The sequence below is a fragment of the Melanotaenia boesemani genome, chromosome 8 (assembly GCF_017639745.1).
Source record: "Melanotaenia boesemani isolate fMelBoe1 chromosome 8, fMelBoe1.pri, whole genome shotgun sequence".
NCBI classification, from domain to species: domain Eukaryota; kingdom Metazoa; phylum Chordata; class Actinopteri; order Atheriniformes; family Melanotaeniidae; genus Melanotaenia; species Melanotaenia boesemani.
The window spans coordinates 5,621,049-5,641,853 of record NC_055689.1 but is presented as its reverse complement, the minus strand read 5'-3'; the positions used below and the strand labels follow the sequence as shown (position 1 = coordinate 5,641,853).

Below are 20,805 nucleotides of genomic sequence, written 5' to 3'. Positions count from 1 at the left end.
ATTAGCGCTTACACCAACAAAAATATTAATTACAGGCAGAACATTTTACTGTTTCACAGCATTTTGTCCTCATATGTTTAACTTTACAACAGAAAAATAAAAAAAAAACATGCAACAAAGCATTAAATAACTGGAAAACTAAAATATATAACCTTAAAAAAAGTCAACGAATGATGAATTAATTACATACATCTTGTTTTGTACTTCTTGCTGATGCAAATTAGAAGTAGGTTAAAGTACAGGTAGAAAAATATATAGAAGGTGTATGTATGCCTTATATAACCAACACGAGTGAAGTTAGTAAAACATTATGTTTGCAGCCTTCTGATGCCCTTTAATGTTAAATTACATTTTCTTTACTATTTTCTTTGCCATGAAATATATCACGGCATGTATCATATATGACCCCCCCCCAAAAAAAAAAACTCCATATGCATTTCTCAAATGTCAAAAAGATGTCATCTTTGATAAAGTTGTATTTTATATATAATGTTAACAAATAGTCTGGCACTAACTGTAACACACAGTGAGTCGCTGTTACAGCCGGTCGCGTTAGTATTTCCTGACAAAGTAAAACAAAGGGAGATATGACATCATGACCATGGCTGAAGACAGACTGTAACATTAATAATAAGTTTTCAGTGCTGCAGTGAATAAACCTCCTCTGCTCTGCATTCACATCTCTCCTCCTAAAAAAATACCTCAACCTGCAGCTGACGGAGTGATCGTTCTGTACTCTCAAGATATTTCCTTTGTCTTTTAAAATGATATCTACTTAAAAATGCAACCTTATGGACAAATTACGAATTGAAGTTACTTTTATTTACAAAAAAAATGTAGCTCATGTCTTTTATGTAATTTTCACAAATGCTAAATTCATCCTGTGGGCCAGACTGGGCTCTCTGGTGGCCTGGTTTTAGTCCCCAAGCCATATGTTTGACAACTACATATGCCATGGAGATTACATTGGGGGCTTTCCTCCGTTTGGGAGGGTGTGGTTTGGTTGAGCTTGCATAGAGCCAAGAATTCAAGGACCCCCACTCCCACTTTCAGAATGGTTAAGCCGGCCCACGCTGGGCTGTGAGACAAGATACTGAGCTACTGAATAGCTGCAGGGCTGATGTCACCGCTGGACCACGGACAAGGGGAACCCTCCCTCACATTAACCCAATCTGCATCTGATGAGAAAGCACATGCCTAACACTACTCTCCAAACAATTACATCATGGCTAGGATACACAGATCTAACACTAGGGTTAACTTCACTTGAGATATGACAAGAAAGAAAACTCTGCTGATCTCGGGACAAATGACTGAATGAAATCGTGTGTGACAGAAGGGCCTGACTGGTAACCCTGCGTTTAAGCCCCATCAATCTTCTCCTGGAACATAAACAGAGCAACTCCCTCTTACTAATTCAGGAAAAGACTGAAGTCTCTTCTAGATTTGAGATGCACGTTGAGTCGCTCTCCATCACTTTATGATGGCAAATGACATTCAGCAGCGTTGCCTCACTTAAACAGAAAGGCCTTGTTCACCAGATGGGAGGTCGTGGAGTCAGGTTAAATTTGTTTCCACTTAAGATAACCATTTTACCAAGACAACCCCCCTTTCCTCATCCAGCACACATCGAAACTGAACTGGCAGACAAATACCATTCCTTTGCTTCCTGAATTCATCAGGACAATTACCACCAACAATTACTCTATAAGGTGACTACTGTAACAAAAGGATAGTGAATGCACACGACTATTGTGGTTAACTCTCTAAATTCCACTGCTGTTGACAAATGCACAGGAGCAGGCTTTCAGCAGTCTCGGAGGGGAACAATCGACGGCTCATTGTAGCCGTCGCTGGAATGTGGAATGCAACAATGTCAGCCTCTGGAGAGTGAGTCACCTCCAAACACTCAATGTGTGCACTGTGTGTTTGCATGAGTGTGTTTATATAGGTGCTCCACAATGATTTACTCAATGATAATTTGCATTCACGATTCAAACCAGTGTCTATCCCCAAGATTGTTTAACAGACAGTGACTGGAAGTGAGACTTAAAGATCGTCCCAGATAAGAACAGACTAAGGCTGGGTGATTAATCGAATTTAAACTCAATTACAATCTGGGTTTTCAACGATCATAAAAATGAAATGATCTGATTTTCTGCACCTTCACAGTTTACTCTTGTGCTGTGTTCAGTTGCAAATCGAGCACCACTGGCATTGCAGCGCTCTGCTGCAGACTCCTCCCACAGCCCCGACCACTTTGTTTTTATTCAACCTGAGCTGCCAACACCTCTCAAGTTAGACTGAAGAGTCACGACCAAATAATCCACCAGCTCCCAGAGACACAAAGAGACAAACGTTATAAACAAACAGAACTTTTGTGCTCAATTAACACAGTGAACAATGTGAGATTTAGGAAATTCATCAACACTTTGGACAAACAGTATTGATCGATCGATCGATCGATAGACAGATAGATAGATGGATAGATAGATAAAAATTCACATTTTTAAAGTAAATAAGGAATAATTGTGTTAAATAATCAAGATCTGATTACCTAGAAGTTCTTCTGGGTCTTTGACCACAATGTGAGCGTTAAGCTCCTGAAGCTCCTGGTGAAGCTCCTCAACCTTCTTGTTAGACTTTTTCAGCATGTTGTCAACATACGCCAGGCTCTTCTTGTCTGTGGTGACCTGAGAAGAGAAGCAAAGAAGAACCATGAAAATCTCTATCTGGTTTTAATGATTATCTGCGATGGGAAAAACTATTCAGCCAATGAAAATGGAATTTAACCTCTTGTAGATTTCTCCCTAATACTTCTGACTTTGTGACTGTAGAACCATACATCTGATTTAGTTTTTTTACATCTAAGCACGTGCAAAAAACTGTTGCTTCCATCCAAAATCATTTTCAACATAATGTCAAATTTGGATTTTTAAAATAGCACTCATAATAGTTTAATGTTGAGATCGTGGACATCGCCATTTCCAACAAAGACGTTTTGAAAATTACAGGAAAAGACTTCACCCTGCATGTACATCCTACAAAATAAATCCGATGATAGACTGGTAAATGTAGACCCGGATTTCTCAGATATCAGAAGTGCATGAAGACGTATCGCATCAGATCATCACAATTATCTGATTACTCCCACATATCTGATTTTGAGGGTCACGAAAACAGGATCATTGATAAAAAAAAAATTATAATCTTATATACCTACTGGGTGATTTTCAGATTGACACCTCTATTGACCAATCACAGTCCAGAGAATAAAGAGAGAATGTCTCAATTCACCGTAGATAATCCAATACTGCCCCAGAAGTTAAGTAATTATAAGAGAAGAGGTTAACCACCTGTCATTATAGGTGATAAACAATATTACTGCACTTGTGCCTTCCTTTGGGGGAGGGGATTGATTTATCTATGGAAAACATTTATTGAAACTTTAAAATTGGAGGACCTGGAAGGAATGTTGACTTTAAGGTAAAAAAAGAGGCATGTGGGCACTGAGAGTCAGCTGACCAGGACAAGGCTTGTTGTGGTGGACATTTGAAAACTCAACAGGAAATTCATGTTCCTCAACAAGACCTTAAAGTGAAGTCCTAGGAGGGGCTACGATGGATAGAGACCTCCACCATGAAATACCACTGATTTACTGGGGAGGGGAGTGTGGTTAGATTATTGTGAACAAGAACTGAGATTTAGGGAAATGTTTATCTTTATTTAAGCAGGAATTTTAAAACAAATTAAGTGTTAGCTTCACTGAACTGAATGAAACTTAACATTTCAAACTCTCAAGCTTCAGCTTCTATGGGTGTCTTTGTTTGCTCACAAAGTCTGGTTTGTTTGGGGAGGTGTGCATGAGCAAACAGTAGACGTTCTGCTGAAGGAGACTTGATCTCTGTCAGTTCAGGCGAGGTCACACAAACAAAGGTCAAAATTCATTCAACTTTTATCTAGTTTATCTTGTTCATTTGGCTCAGGCATCATGAAAAACTGGTGGAGTTAACAGATCGCACCCACAGATGTGCAAATTCCACAATATTCCATGTTTTACAACTGAATTACACTTTAGTGTCAAATTCTGCACTTCTGTCTGTTTACCCTAACTGTGGAAATCATGGGTTCCTACTGATGTCTGGGCAGTCAGGAATCGGGAGCATGAGGATTAGACGGAGCTGGTTTTGTCTTAATAAAAAAAAACCTATAAGAGAGAATTTTTAATTTCATCATGATTCGCTAACCATTCAGATCTTCCCTGTGTGACGACTCGACTACTGCTACTTTCTGAGCAGAAGCCATGTCAAAAGGTTTCTCAAATTTTTTGTGACAGAGAGCGAAGAAAAAGAAAATGGTTCATTTATTGGTTAATGGAGGACAACTTTGTCTTCACCACATCAGAGTAAAACATGGAGCGGCCTTTGTGTTTGCTTTGGTTGCATTTAGCCACTGAAATCCGCTTCCTGTATTTGGGTTATTTCAAGCTAAGGCGTGAACAAAAATGCTACATGGAAGAGGCATCCACACCTCTGGCAGCACCAGGGCACCAAAAGGCTCCATTCGCCAGAGCAATATTGTGAAGGACTGCACAAGACAGAATTATGTCGCAGACTTTCTCTGGAGAGTACCGCAGAGTCGCCCCACTTTTCTGAGACACATTCACCTGCCTTTCAGCAATACGAACCTGCACAGTGTGATGAAATGGTCCGAGAGTGAATATGAGTATTGGTGTGTTTGCAAACACAGATTTCTGTCTGTATTTATCATCGTTGTTTCAAATTCTAGTGTATAATGTTTTATGGGTCTATTCATTTAATTTGAGCTATTATAACTGTCATGTGTGGGCTTAGGCTGTTTATCATATTTGTTAGTTCCCCAAATCATTTTTAAATGCGCTAGTGTAGTAAGTTATTTTATTACTTATGGAAATCCATTTTAGTATGTTTATTATGAGTATACTAAATAAATGGCTGCTTATGCTTAGATGACGGTTTAAGGCTTGTTTAATAAATATTTTCTGGGTCTGTTGTGCTGCACCACTAATCCACACCAAGTCAAACTTGCGTACGTGATCTCAGACCTGTCATGAGATTTGTTCGTATCCTAGACTCACGTCCAAATGAATAATTCCCAATCCTTGCATGGAAATTGTCGTGCGCACAGAGTTTCATCGTATGTTCATTTTATAAATGAGGGTCTAAGTGTTTTCTTGGCAGTTTCAAAAGTCTCCAATAATACCAAAAAAGTTGGTAAATCTGTTGGTTTTGTTTAAAAAAAAAAAAACTCACTAGAGACGTCTTAAACACGCTAATTATAGTGACAAGTTCCAAAGTTGGCAACCCAGTAAACAATGGGTGCTCCAAAGAGATGTTGTAGGGGCGGGGCTGCCTGCTGCAGGTCCTGTTTAAAATGGGTAGAAACGGGTGGTTTTTTCCGTCAATCAGCAGAAGCCAAAGTGGCAATTAAGTATTGATATACATGCTAATTAATATTTAACTAGATACTAAATTTTAGAATCTATTAGTATCTGAGAATCTGTTTTTTTAATATAACTCTACTCTGGACAGGTTGCCAGTCCATCAAAAGGCCATAGAGACTAACAACCACTCACATTCACTTCTAGGCAGAAGTTATAAACAGAATATATATATTCTGTTTATAACTTCCAACTTCCAAACTTAAAGCAACAAAGAGCAGCATTACATGAAGATGTCAGCTACAAAATGCAATTTAATTACAAGCCATTTACTCAGAGCTGTAAGATAGTAGAAGCCGGCTGCAACAATTACATACTACTAATATATATACATACAGAATATATATATATATTCTGTTTCTATATTTGTAAATATATTACCTTGCGCAGGTTCTCTGCACCTTCTTTAATCTTGAGCTCCTTGCGGATCTCGCGGCGGATCTGCTCCTTGATCTCATCCAGCTTCTGCTGAACCATGGTGTCCGACAGGTCCAGGTTGTGCCCCAGACCGAGTCGCTCCGCCACCAGCTGGCCTCTGGCATCCCCCTGGAGGAAAACATCATTAGATGGATAACAACAATTTTTTTTGTTTTTAAATAAAAACTTTTTTTTTAAACTTTTTGTTAATTCACTTAATACTTTTTTAAATAATGATTTTTATCCATCTATCCGTCTGTGTAGATCAAATAGATCAAACTTGTGTGACATCAAGTTTTTTTGTCTTTTAATGAATTAATACATTCATTTATTTATTACAAGATAGAATTGCTACATTTTTCCTTAATTTGTAAAAACTGAAGTGACATAATTTATCTGATCTGGACTCAGTGACTGTGCCAGCATGCAGAGCATGAGGAAGAAGGACTGATCAGAGATGAGTGTATATTGTGGTAACATTTTTTAAATGATTTAAATTATTATTTTCACATTTAACAAACAACCCCACAACAGCATTCACAGAGAGATCTTTAATAATGACAGTATCCACTGCCGGGGGCAGTGGTTATTTCCCTTTGTGAGGTCACAAAGTTCCCAGACTCACCCGTTTGAGCACACATTCGCTAAATGGTGGAGCAAGCAAGAAAGGAAACAGAATTTTCTTGTTTCTGGGCCTCATAAACAGGCTATGAGAACACATATGACTGTTAGAAAACCTTTAGAAAGTGAATTTTGCATAACATGGACCTTTAAAAAAATGTTTTTATTAATAAAACAAGTAGAGAAGGTGTGGTTGGTTAACCTGAAGGCTACATCTGTTAAAACGTTTCCTGGCTGTGATAACGAACCAACAAGAAAAGAAAAATGTGCTTCTTTTAGCATGATTCCACATCTTGGTTCTTTTAGAGAGCCGGGGTCACTGTCAGTAAAACAATACAAAATCTTTAGGATTGGAAGCTGTATCTCAGCTCTGAGGGCAGCAACACAGTCCAAAAGCTCGGTTTTCAGACTGGACACAGATATACATCACTGCCCAGAAAAGCTATGATAGTTCTAAAGGTTTTTATCCTCCGAGTTGTGATCCAAAATATTCTAAATTTAATATTCTATTTGAAACAAGGAGCAAATCAGACAACTTTTGATCTTTTTCATCCCACCCCCCCCCCCCCCCCCCCCCCCCCCCCCCCCCCCCACCCCATCCATCTAATCCCACAACTGCATGCACCCAAAGAAAGAAGAAGAAATGTACCACAAAACAGTCTTTAGTTTACTGGCTGCTAATTGGTTAACTACAGTTAAAACCATGTCAGTGGCAGAAGGAATCATTTCCTCTGTGAGGCGTTTTAAACCAGTTTTAAACTCTGCAAACTGCTTTAATGAGTCGGCTGCTGCTTTAGTAAAACAACTTTACGATATTTAAGAAGGCATTTCTAAAGTAATCTACAGGCTGGTCAGGCAGGATGAACACATGTGGCTTCAGATGCTAATATTTCAGACGTACTATACTGTGGTCTCCCTTCATTACCCACCATTACCTGGTCAAGCCTAGGGCAAGATGAACCTCATCATACTTTCTTGTTTGTTTTGTTATCTTAGATGATTGTTTGTTGTCTTGTGTGTTTTTTTTTTTGTCTTTTATTAAGACAAACCCCTTTCACTTGGCTGGATCCACCATTTTTCTCTGCCCTTGTCTAAGAATAATGAGCAATTTCCAACATTCTTCTTTGGAGCAGTAAAGTGTCTTGTTATCTCTGCAAAACAAAGTAGGATGAGCATTGCTTTCTACACGCAACTCTGTAGTGGCTTTGTACAAATAAAATGAACCGTTAACAAATGGCTGCGCCTGAAGTAGTCTCTACAACCTAAATTAAATTCACAATTAACCGTAATATTATTAACCTCCACGGTTAATTAGTTGTAAATATCCCTCTATATCCTCACTTTCCATAAAGGAAAATGTCTGATCCATATCAAAAGTTCAGCACATCATCTGTGTGTTACAGACTGTGTGTGTTACATAAGAGGCAAACCCGTCAAGTTATCTGGGGATTTCATTTAAAATTCTGCCTAAACTTTATAAAAGCTAACAGGGTAAGTCAGATCAACTCAGATGAAAACTTTCCTTTTCCTTTTTCTTTGTTTACATTGTTAAAACTAGCTTAGATTAACATTATAATTCTAATGTTAGTATTCATCTGACACAACATTGAAATTAAATGCTGTCATTCGCTATTTTATAACTGTGTACGACTCTAGTTGAATTTGCAGCTTAATGTGACTCGTTAGCACTAAATGATATAGATGTAAAAAAGGGGGGGGGGGGCGTTTAGGTATAGTTTTGTTGCTCAAACATAACTGGTTGAGGTTGATGCCTTTTTTAAGTCAGTGTGCAATGACCTGTAGAAAAAACACATTTAATTCCAGATATGTGGTCATTTCTTTATTTCCACTGTTGTAGTACTTTCGCCTCAAACAGCAGCTGTTCTGCAAAACGACACCTGGAAGTCAAAGCTAGCTACGAGCTTTTCCTGTTTCTTTTTGTGATCTAGTTTCCAAAGAGAAGCCTCCCAACTCCAGGCAGAGATCCGGTGGCCTTTTCCATCTGTTTTCTCAGAGAAAAACCCAGTTACTATGTAGGATTTATTTATTCTTCACAGAGCAGAGGAGATTTAGTCAGAATGAGGCTTTTGTTGTTTCTTTACTTTGTTTCTATATTATTTTCTTAGGATGGCATTATGAGACGGAAATAAAACTTAAAAACCTATAAGGAGAGTTTATGATTTCAGTGTTGGGATTTTAATTAACATATAATAATCCTAATATCCTGATTATTTCTATGGCAATAATCATACCGTTAAAATCGATAATTGTGACATTCCAACCTGAATAACACAGCTCCATCACTCCAAGATAACTCGAGCCTCAGTACGTGCTGCCTTTACTGCTGTCAGTTACCACTGACCTGCATCCTTAAAGCCATCACCTTAACTTAAGAGGGATTAGTAGTCACTTCCTGAACACCATAGCTTTAGAGGTCACTGTGAATGCTGCACTAGTTCATTTTGCCATAAAATGACATTACACTGCGTATCAGTTGAAGCTCTTTGACTTGATAATATCTTATGTCATACTTAAGGTAGCTGACATGACCATTAAATTGCATCCCACTGTTTTAACATAACTCACACTATTGTTCAAGCATAATCCTGAACATGCAGTTTTTGTTAACGTTGATATCAAACACTTTATTATCATGCATTTCTGGAAGAAGCACATTTTAAAAACACATAAAAAAAATTAAAATAAGGCTTTAGTTGACTGAGCTTCTGTTATTACAACTGCAAATAAATGGAGGCCTAAAGTCTATAGGAAAAACCTCTCGTGCCTTACCACAGCTTCATCTGTTTCAGCCAATTCCATTTCTAGATCAGTTGAACGAGAAAGTCCACGCATGATCTGCTGACCAGCTAAACCATCATCACAACCAGCTTGTTGTCCAACAGGAGTAATTGTATCCTCCGCTGCAAAGGTTATACTACACCAGAGCCAGTCCGAAGTCTCAGTCATTCACTCTGCTAATATCCGCTTGTCTCCAGCTCACTCACTTTGTGTTTTCTCACACAGCCCATTGACATAAACAGGGAAGATAAACCGTCTGAGCAGCGACGGCCAAATCCCTCTTAGCTTCTCACTCTGTGAGGTCAGAGGAGCCCAGAATGGGACCTAATCTCACTCCAGGGAGAGGACTGTCTAAAATTAACCCCAGTTAAATACAACACTGGCAGCCTGTTGCTGCTCCCCTGAAAAGCAACTTCTGTAATGAAGGAGACATCGTGAAATGTTACCACAATTCCAAGGAATTAAAAACTAGAAAGACTGAATTTCACAGTTAGTGCAGATACAGCTGAATTTATCCCTTTAAGGCTGACACTGCTGTCAAGCACCACCAGCCTGGTTTCCATTCATTTGCATTGTAAACCTGAAGAAAAAAAGCAACATAAAAGAAATTTATATGAGATACAGTGTTTTCCCCAGGTTCACAGCCTTGGGAGGGCATTTCGGGGGGGGGGGGGGGTTTGGGTAGAGGCATACATGTTTTAAAAGTCATGCTGAAAACCGGGTTGTAATAATATAATAATAGGGATATTATAATAATAATAATAATAATAATAGTATAAAATTTTATTTCCATACAAACCAAATAAACTGGATGTAATCAACAACCTTCAAATCAGTACTGCTGAATTGTGTAGGTACTCATGAACACGTATTAATGACTACATAACTTAAAGTGTAACTCCAGCCCCTACTTTTTGCATAACTCCACCCACTGCTGAATTTGTAAAATGCCTGAAATTGCAAGGGTTGGGGTGGGAGGTGTTGTGATCAGGGGACAAAGAGTGGGCAGGTCGGCCTGCACAGGCAGAAATGATTGACAGACAGCAGCTCAGCTAACTGGCAAGATGCAAAGCAAGATTCACAAAGTACCTAAGCCACAGAGCGTCTTTAAGGTGGAAGACTTTTCCCTTCTGAATCTCCTCAGCTACACATGAACCAGGTGGTCCTGAAGCGTATCAGTCTGAGCCGTTAGCGCTGTTAGCTGCCTGTCAGCAGCTCTGGAAAGCTGCGGAGACGGGCGGCAGGCTGCGGGAGCTGCAGGAAGAGCTACTGGAAGTTGCTGCTGCTATGATTTGAGCTGCTGTCTGTCGCCAGATGAGGATCAGCAGGTTAAGAATAAAATCCTGTGTTACCAAGCGGCAACCTCGGCCCATGAAATGTGAAGCCTATGCTTAAGTGCAAAAAAATTGCAGTTCACCCCTCATCGACTAGGGGCTCCAAAACAGAGTCAATCCCCATAGACTCCCATGTTAAAAAGGCCAACTTCACAGTAGAAATAAACATGTTTAAAGCCTGGTACAAAAAACCATTTTAGGATTAATAGCTCAAGTTTACCTTCATAATAACTGTGAGAGGGGTGAATTTTTTTCCAACTCATCCATTTGGATGTTATTCAATCTTGAAATTTAGCATAATTAGGGGCATTTCCTTTTGATTAACAGGTGTTCAATATCCACGGCAAAAAGGGAGAGTGTAGCACAACCGCGGTTTTTAGCCGGCTAAATAGCAAAAATTTATCAGTCTCATGTCAATCAAATCTATGTCACCGTCGCATGATGCTGAAGAATGAAAATGTTGATAACAGCCTATTTCAATTATATTATGTTTTCCTTTATTTCATATTACTTTTCAGTATTAATGAGGTTTGCTAGTGAAACAGCTGTAAAATCTACCAGTCATCAGACAGGCATGCACACGTCTATGAAGATAGATCAGGTTCAGATATCTAGTGAGAGTGAAACAGGAACAGGAAGTAAGGAGACGTCTTCTCTAGATCACTGGTGCTGTGCAGATGTTGGAGGCACAAGTCTGACCATTTAGGGGTCATGAATGTGGTGAAAGAAATTATGAACAGGTTCTGAGATCTAAATCAAAGAGAGACCCTTCTCTAACAAAGTAGTTGACAGTTGGTAGAAAGTTTATGTTTTATAATTTAACCTATGCTCGACCATTGAATGACAGTAACAATATCATATATCAAAGTCTGTAATAAAATAATTTATTTAAATTATAAATTTAATAGACCTCTTTAAATGTCCTTATGAAACAGTTTCATTCTGTGGAGCTGCTCTAAATGTTCCTAAAGTGCAGATCTCAGATAATGTGTTGACGTTAATAAAACCCACAAATAATATTGGATGAATTTTAAATCATAACACAACTCAGAAATCACTACAATCATGACGAGGTTCAGCTCTGCACGTTCCCACGATGTGCATGACATTCTCGACTTAACAGGAGAAATACTTGGGCTGCTCCATGCAGGATCAGGTGTGTCCATCTTCACCTCCCTGGTAGATTAAATTACGCCGATATTAGTGTCTGATTTTCAGCTGGTGGATGTGTTTTCTGACGCGCGCTCTGTCCACAGCGCTGGCGGAAGTGTGTTCACCTGCGTGTACATGAACGTGTCTGTGTGTGTGGTCTCATCAAAGAGAAACTTGGATAGCGCGACACAGAGAGCAGCTATGATCTGCTACCATGTAAATCAGATAAGTAATCAGACAGTTTGGTATTTAATTAAAGAAAAAAGTATAACTGTGTTCTAGAGGAAATGGATCTTTAAAATTCAGGTGTGACTTGGCAATGTTACGAAAACCAGATCAAAAGTAATTAACTTGACATTGTAGGAGGGGCGGTGGGTCTCGTAGGGAGGGCGGTAGGGGAAAAGACAAGACAAAATAAGTAGGCTGGAAGCTGAATGTGAAATGGACCGCTTGGTTCTGAAGACAGACAGCAGTGGCTCCATCACCTGGCAGTGTTTCAGGTTTGGCAAGATAGACGTTTAACAAAATGCATTTATCTGCAAAATATGTTGTAAAACTGCTATAAAAGGCCACAAAAATATAGTGATATTAGTTATAGGCCATATCGCTGGGCCCTACTGTAGAGCTAAAGTTGTCGCCGGAGGCAGCAACACGAGCAACGTGCTGCACCATCTTAGCTACAAGCATGCTTCAGCACCCTCCACATCGTTGGGTAAAACTGAAAAAGATGGAAAACACTCGACTCAGATATCATTTTTAGACCTAGCTAGAGATACTACATAGAGATAACCAACACCATCATAGTCCACACAACCAAAGACGTGTAGCGACTAACTGGTCCTATCCTTTTTAGCCGCTCTGGGTGCAGGGGATCCTAGTGATAACGCGCTTCATTAAACCAATGTCCAGACTGAAAGGTAAGTTTGGGTATGTTCCCATTTACTGAATGAATGAAAAACGACTTGAAGTCCAGGACGGGGGTATACAGCAACAGGATGGATAGATGGCCCAGAGGTTAGAAAGGGATGGATGTATGGTGAAAGGCGGTGGAAAAACGGTAAGAAATGTCAAGACATTAAAGCGTTTAGACGCTGTAAAAACCGTGCGACCTCCCGTAACCCAAGCACCCCGTGCACTGTCACCTCCATGCCTATATGCACTTTCCCTGAACACCGCCACCAAAGGTCGAGGGAAATATAGGTCACCTGTGCCATCCCAAACATAAACAAACACCAGCACCACAATAAACCTGGACCAAACAATGAAGAGAAATAATGGCTCCTACAACATGGTTATAGGTTCTGAGGAGAAAAGCAGAGTCAGAGCAAAGTTCACGGCACCACAAGGATTTTTTTTTTTTCAATGCACAATTCTCACAACAATGCAATTGGCTATTCTAGCCAATCCACAGCAGCAATTCTTCTCTCTGTCAGTGGAAAATGTGGTGAACAGTGATGCATGGGGGGAAAACAATATGGTCAAATCAATGTAGTTTTGAAAAATGCAATTATGTGTAATTTTGGTCATATTGACCAGTGCCATTATATCATGTTGGGGAAGAAACTGGTCGGTCATGTAAACTTATGGTCTGAGCTGACAAATGATAAACAGGTCAGCCACACCATTTTCTTCTTTATCAGGTCAGACACAGTTTTTATAATGCACATCAAGTCTTCTTTCACATGGGAAGAAAACCAGCTGCAACAAGTGTAGAAACTTTATTTTCTTCATTTTTATTTATAACTTCTAAATATAAAATGTTTATAAAATCCAGATTCTGAGTATACAATTTATCCATGCTTATCTCTCCTTATCAATTAAAATCTATTTCGTAATTATTATTCATATCAACTCAACTTTAAGAATACATTTTACGAACAACCTAAAATTTCTTGGGGAAGATTCAATAATATTTTGTCTCAATTTTTTATTTACACATTACAACTTACGATCGATCAACAAAATTACAAAACATTTAATCAAAGGTATCTTGAACTGAAAAGTACAGTATTACACATTATTACAGGAACTTTTTAACATCTAGAAGTTATTTTAAATGTATACATGTACATTTCCATGTGTGTAGTAATCCTGACCACCTGAACTGACTCGCTTCACAACAAAAACGGAAGTCAATTATTAAAAAGATATAAAAAACATTTATGCTCCCTTACGTACGGAAATAGCAACACACTCGTATGAAGTTGTTTCCAACCACCCAACTAAACAGTCACATATAGCCTTTCTTCAAAAGCTGGCGCGATTTCTACAGCTGTTGTCCTCATCTTCATTCTTCTGCTTTTTTGTTCCCTTCCTGATTCTTTTATTCTTCCCTGGTTTGTTTTTTTTCGCTGGTCGCATGTCAGCTATTCTGCTCAGCACTACCCCCACGGCTTCCGGTGGTATTGCTCCGTTTTCTGCTTCAAGCGGCAGATAGCTAAGCTTCCTGAAAACGGACTAAATTACACGCGTAACCAACGAAGAAGACGGAAGAAACTGTCCGTCCCTGTACATGTCTATCTTACGTGTTGAGCATAAATGGGCCTTAAAACATAAAAATTTGTGGACAGATGAGTAATTACAGCTGAAGAAACTAGAAACTGAATGAATGAATTAAACTAAAACCTATTTAACTTGTTACATCTTTTAATGTGAAAGAAAATGAAAGACTAGCCTTATTTTTTAAGATTACAAATAAAAATAGTTGCTGTTTTAAAATGTGGCATCAGGTCCGAACAGGATAAATAACTAACCCAGGGTCGACTAGCAAACAAATATTTTGTTTGCTAAGATGACCTCAGCCATTGCCTCCTAAAGCCCTTAAAACACCCCCCTGTTCCATAGGAGCTCACTTCAGAGGAAAGCGTAGTATATCCTGGTCCAGAGGCTCCTTGATGACTCATAGGTAAAATGGAGGTCATGACTCGTTAGAAGGATCTCTCCTTTAGGCCGGACCTGCAAAGCTTGATTGCACTGATGCTGTGTTTGCTCAGTGTGGTATGAGGACAGCATCAGGACACCCAAATGGTCCTATTTCATTGTGCAACAATACAAGGAAATCCAAGAAAGGCCAATCAGATAAGATGGGAGTTTATCAGCTAAAAAGACCCACAAGGCTCACATTTTAATTTAAGAAAAATGTCATTGAAAGAGGACATGCGCTGATTGGCATGGCTAGCTTCTCTCGTTTCTCTGACCCTGCTTTTTTACGTGTAAGGGCCTTAGCATTACTCGTCGCTTTAATGTATGTCAGCAGGGGAAAGACGTCATACCAGGAACTTGAGGTTTATTAAGTTCACAGGCGAGTGAAGCAAGAATTGTAAGCAAATGTTTCCAGTTATACCACAAAACACAGTTCATGATGAATGGAGGGAATTTGTGCTTGTCAGTGTGAATCTACTCACTGCTCTGTGAAATGTTCAAAGCACACAAAGACCTTTTTGATAAAATATTACTTAAACCCATAACATAAAGAAAAGCACCAGAATAGTAAAACAGCTGCAACATACAAATGTTAATCTTGTTAAATTTCCTGAGACATAAAACAAAATTGTGAGGTGAAAGCAAACATTAGGTCAGAGCCTCAAGTGTAAGCAGCAACAAGAGTTCCATCCAAGACAATAGACAATGGAAAAGTTGAGGCCACTTTCCAAGTCCATGCTTTAAAAGCCCAACCTTTGCCATTTCTGCATGAGGCCTATTTGAGTCTACAACCTGACACCGAGCCTATCTTACCCCTCAGCTTGCTGCAGAGCAGTAAGGCCTTGAGCTCTGCTGTGGTCAAAAATAGCAACACAAGGCAATAAACAAAGATCCTGCTAGTGCAAACCTCACACGAGCCTTACACATATCCCACCATGAGTCGAATTGTATGTTATGTCTCAGTGTCGCAGATAAAAGGTCAATTCTGGAGTGAATAAAAAGAGGGTGTCCCCAAAACTGAAGCAACAACATGCAGGGACTGAAATGTCTTAGAAGTGATTTATCCAACTTATGGATGTTCCTTTCTGTCCTTACATGAAGGTTAACTGTAATATGATAACCCCTTTCATTTTGTATTATAATTCTGTCAATGAAACTTTATTTAACTGATAATGACACACAAAGCTTTATGACAGAATTTTCATACAGGGCAATCTCACCTTAAAACCAATCTCTGAACAGTAAAACAACATCATAATAAAAACCCCAAATGTTTTCCTATGTTTTAGTGCAAAGAAGAACAAATACATTAACAAAATATTTAGATATTCTGAATATCCTTTTAGAAAGTGTAGTATAAAAAAAAAAGAAGCGCAGTTTCAACAATATTTAGCTACAGTTTAACGTTTACACGTGCAATAAAACTTACAAATCACAATGGATCAAAAACATCTAATCACCTAATTGCATTTAATAACTCCAGAGCTAATTTAGATGTACATACGTGTATATTTCTACATTCATGCAGTAATCCTGACCACCTGAACCGTCTCACCTCATAATACAAACTGGAATCAGATCAATTAAGTAACAAAGATATAAAAGACAAAAGAAATTATCCCCCTACCTTGTAAATTTATTATATTTAAAAAGAATAGTTTTAACCTCACATGGAAAAATTAGGAATTAGTTACTTTTATTAAAAAAATTCCAGTTAACTCCTTGTGTCGCACATTTAGGACAAACAGATTATGGTCTTTATTATTTTTTTATTATTTGTTGACTATTATTTATGTATTTATTGTCATATTATTTATTGTCAGTAATTTAATTGTATTTTATTTTGTCCCAGACTTTTTGTTTGTTTTATTATTATTTATTATTTTTATAATAAATCAAATTTAATCAATAAATTCATGCATTAAGGGATTAAAGCCTTCTATGTCATTTTCACACTAACCAAATTCATTTCATTGAACCTGATTGGACCCTTTGGTGAGGTCTGATTGGCCCCTGAGCCATACATTTGACACCCCTGCCTTACGAGTTTTGCATGATTGTGAAAGGTACAGTATGTCAGAATAACTGACATCTAATAGTAAAGATGGGCATAACAATGACTTGAAATACCAAGCACAATTGTAAATGGACAGTGGCTGTCGGTGGCCAAAATTGTTTCATACCTTCTCAGGTGCAGCAATGACTGCACTACAACTACTTCAACATTGTGTACATGTGTACTATCTTGTTCTAGAGTCCATTTAAAGGCACTGCTTATCCCAAACAATGCCTTATAAGGTGCTCTAATACCTATCAAACAAAGCCAGTACTGCAGCTTTAAAGCTCAGATGGTTCTCCCTTTACACAGTTATTTGTCCATTCAATGACACCGTAGTAAAACGGTACAAATATGGCAGCTGCCTTGCATATGGACCCGTGATAAGTAGATATAAATGGCTCCTTCTAAGACTATAAAAACATGATAGTAATTTTAGTATAGTGATTAGATACCAATAGAAAAACAAAGTTTTTAATGATATATTATATTTTTCAGCCACTGACCTTTGATTTTGTTACTCACTGCACCTTTAATTATCAACAAACTGGACCGAGCATACGAACAACCGCCTGTCCTGAATAAACATGAACAAAAGAAAGGAGGGAAAAAAAGCTGTTTTCTGATTGAGCTGCTTCATCTGTAGCATAGCTGACAAGACAACAGCTTTTCAACTCATCTTATCTCAGTGCAAGGTTTCAGTCTGTACCAGCACTTATCAATAGCAAACATGTATACTTATCACTGTTTTCTTTTTTCCCCCCATCTTCAGCTACGAAAACAGGCTCCAATATTCCCATTTAACATTAATAATAGTAGATGAGTAATGTCATCTTTTTGAACATATGTTTAGGAGGGTATTGTTAAAGTAATGCTTGAAGTTTAAAGTATAAACGCAGAAAAAGGATGACTGTTGAGTCTGACGTCACTCAGCTGAAACTATAATAAACCAAGAGTCCAGACTACTGATACTCCCTAGAAACAGACATGGTTTTACTTATTTTCATGTAATCAATTTAAATAAGGTATAAATTGTTGTATGTAACTTGGGTCCGGGCTGCAAAATTAAGAGTTTTAAACAGTCTGAAAAGTGCTTTGAAATGAATTAACGTAAAGTGAGCTCTCTTTACATTTATTTCTTGCCTATTTTTAGCGTCATTACCAGCATCTAAACAACATTAATACACAATGTAACGTTGGATAAGGTAACGTTAGACTGTGAGGTGAGAACAAATGGTTTAATAGCTATTGTTAACCCTAAAGTTAAAGCCAAACTAAGTTTAGGTTTTTTCCAACATTAATTAACACAACAGCTTCCCCGATAAAAAAAAAAAAAAAAAAACAACCTGTTAGAAACTTGGATATTTCAGGATGTTAGTTTGGATAATTGTTTCCCAGGCCTCAATCCATGGATAGCTCCCGGACAGCGGGTTTTTCAGGATCTATCGCAGGCCTTATACGTTAATACAACCTTTCACAATAACAGAGCGCAAACTTTAATCAGATTAAACTGTTAGTTAACTTATTTATTTAACTCCGGGGACAGTTTGCGCACTTTTCGCAACAGTTGTCAACTTTTCCTACCTGCACGGAATCGGCGGCCATCTTGGTTTTCGCCTTTGAATCAAATCCTACGGGGAGAGTGGAGAGGTGGTGGTGGGGGGACTCCAAAAACAGGACTTGTTTTAAGTTTCCCTCTCTGACGACAAAAACACGGGATTACTTTGACCAAACCATCGGTCATCTCGGGAACACGGGACTTCCCATTCCCTCTTCACACTTCTTGTACGCGGTCTCGGCGAAGTCCTGTGGGGTGGACTGGTGTTCATATGTAAAAAGCTGAAGCATAAATCTGTCCCACTGCAGTTGGAGAAAGAGGCGGTGGTTATGATGGAAGTGTCCGCCCAGAGGAGCGCGAGAGCTGCGGTGTCTCCCACTGCTGGAGTGCTCCGTGCCCAGACAGTTAACACACGTGATCCCAAAAACTTGACACAGACTGGTCTTACCTCATGCCAATATCCTGAAATCATCAAACATGGGAAAGATTCGTCACAGCTCGAGACACGCGTTGAATTAGCTTATTTAAATTTCATATAAACATGGTTCCCAATATGTCAGTAAAAAAAAATGACAAACCAGTTTGAAAAAATGTTGTAAAACAAAGACATACATTAAAATAAACACAAATAATAGTAAAATCTAATTACTTAGACTAAACCAAATATTAAATTAAAACTATATATTATTATTATCATATTAAAGACTGATAAATCCATCAACACAATAATACTTATCCGTATGAAAACACTAATCCTCAAACCAGCCATGCATTAACGGAAAGCATGCTTAGTTGGTTGGTATGATAATAATAATATATAATTAATCATATAATGATATAACAATAAGAGATAATGATAACATGTAATAATATAATTAGTCATTAAAAATTACTACATTATAATTACCCTCAGGGGATTGATAACAATTTACACACACACACACACACACACACACACACACACACACACACACACACACACACACACACACACACACACACACACACACACACACACTTTCAATGTATATGTTGTACACTAAGTTATAGCTAAGTTACATTTCTATAGGATTGTCCTTTGAGAAGATATAATAAAATTGTTCCTGAAATGTGAAGGGTGCGCTCATTTTGTGAGATAATGTATTGGGTGAGTGGTTGTTTGTCTCTCTTTGTTGGCCCTGTGATGGACTGGTGACCTGTCCAGGACGTACCATGTCTCTCCTCTAGTAGCTGCTGGGATAGGCTCCAGTACCCCATGGCCCTGCATTGGAATAAGCTGGTGTAGATGGATGGATGGATGGATGGATGGATGCTGGCTGTAATGCTGTCCTGTATCTTACTGCCTTGCAAATCCGCTACTTGAAGAAGCCTCTAACTGAACACACCTGTTATCTCCTCACTGTGTTGTGTAGAGCCTGTGAATAATTGTCCAGCAGCTTTTGAAGCACTGAAGTCATCAGATCAATGCAGCCTGTTCCACGGTCTAGCTATAAATGATGATAAGGTGGGGTGATCACTCTTTTAAGTTAACCTCCAACCTACGCACCAGTGCAGATCTGGTACATTTAAAATCTGAACTTAAAATTGATTGATTCATTCATTCAATACCCAGTAGCACTATGTTGCTGTAATATTTGCTTTCTTTTAAATGTTTTCTAATTTATGTGTTTTATCATTTTTATTCCTGTTTTATTGTCAAGAAGCCGTGGACGTGAGGTCCCAAGGAAAGGGAAAAGGTTTTAATGACAAAAACTAAACTCAACCTAACAAAAGACTGGAGGCAAAACTCTGACATGGCATGGACTAAAACTAACAACAAACCTTTCTAGACTAAATTAAAATATTTTCAATTTTCATAATCAAAGTTCATAAAAAAAAAAAAAACATTTTTGAAGAAGACACTCATTGTCAACTCCATCAACCAATCTTTCATTTTAGATGCATGATCATGTTATCTGCTAGTCAGCTTTGAGTGTTTGTAAAAGAGAAACATCTAATAGCTGCAGAACAACGGCTTTCGAGAGCAACCGGGAGTTGGTGATACCTGGGCTATAATTAACATTTTACTTCACTTTTTTTCATTCATTCATTCATTCATTCATTCATTCATTCATTTATTTTCTATACCATTTATTCCATTTCAGGGTTTTGGGAAAGCTGGAGCCTAATCCAGCTGAATTTAATTAGCCGAATTTAGAAAGACCCCTTAAAGAGAGTCAAGCTTAAAACAAGACGAAATTCACAGTTTTCATGATGCAAACGTCATCATCTGCCAGGTTAATGCCCACAACCTTCCAGCAAAGTGCCTGAAAGGCTGATGAGAACTTTCTTTTATAAAAATCTAGGAAGCCCAAAATCATCAGGTTTGAATGCTCTTTCAGATCTGGAGGAGCTCACACCACATTAAATAAGGTGCAAACTGTCGATATAATCAGTGAAAATGGCCTTCAATATTGTAGCTTGTGAG

The 20,805-nt window shown here is 38.4% G+C and overlaps 1 protein-coding gene across 2 annotated transcripts in view; it reads right to left on the bottom strand.

Annotated features, from left to right (window-relative positions):
* pkn2a (protein kinase N2a) overlaps window positions 1-18,725 on the bottom strand; it is a 38,175-nt gene extending 19,450 nt beyond the window's left edge. Inside the window, exons 1-3 of one of the 2 annotated variants that reach the window (XM_041992044.1) lie at window positions 18,365-18,725; window positions 5,861-6,025; window positions 2,558-2,693 (exon numbers count right to left, since the gene is read on the bottom strand). In XM_041992044.1, the coding sequence (XP_041847978.1) occupies window positions 2,558-2,693; window positions 5,861-6,025; window positions 18,365-18,385 (322 nt within the window). In that variant the 5' untranslated portion in view covers window positions 18,386-18,725. The remainder of the gene's footprint in view (window positions 1-2,557; window positions 2,694-5,860; window positions 6,026-18,364) is intronic. The other variant, XM_041992045.1, reaches the window with a different exon arrangement.
* Between the last annotated feature and the right edge of the window lie 2,080 nt (window positions 18,726-20,805).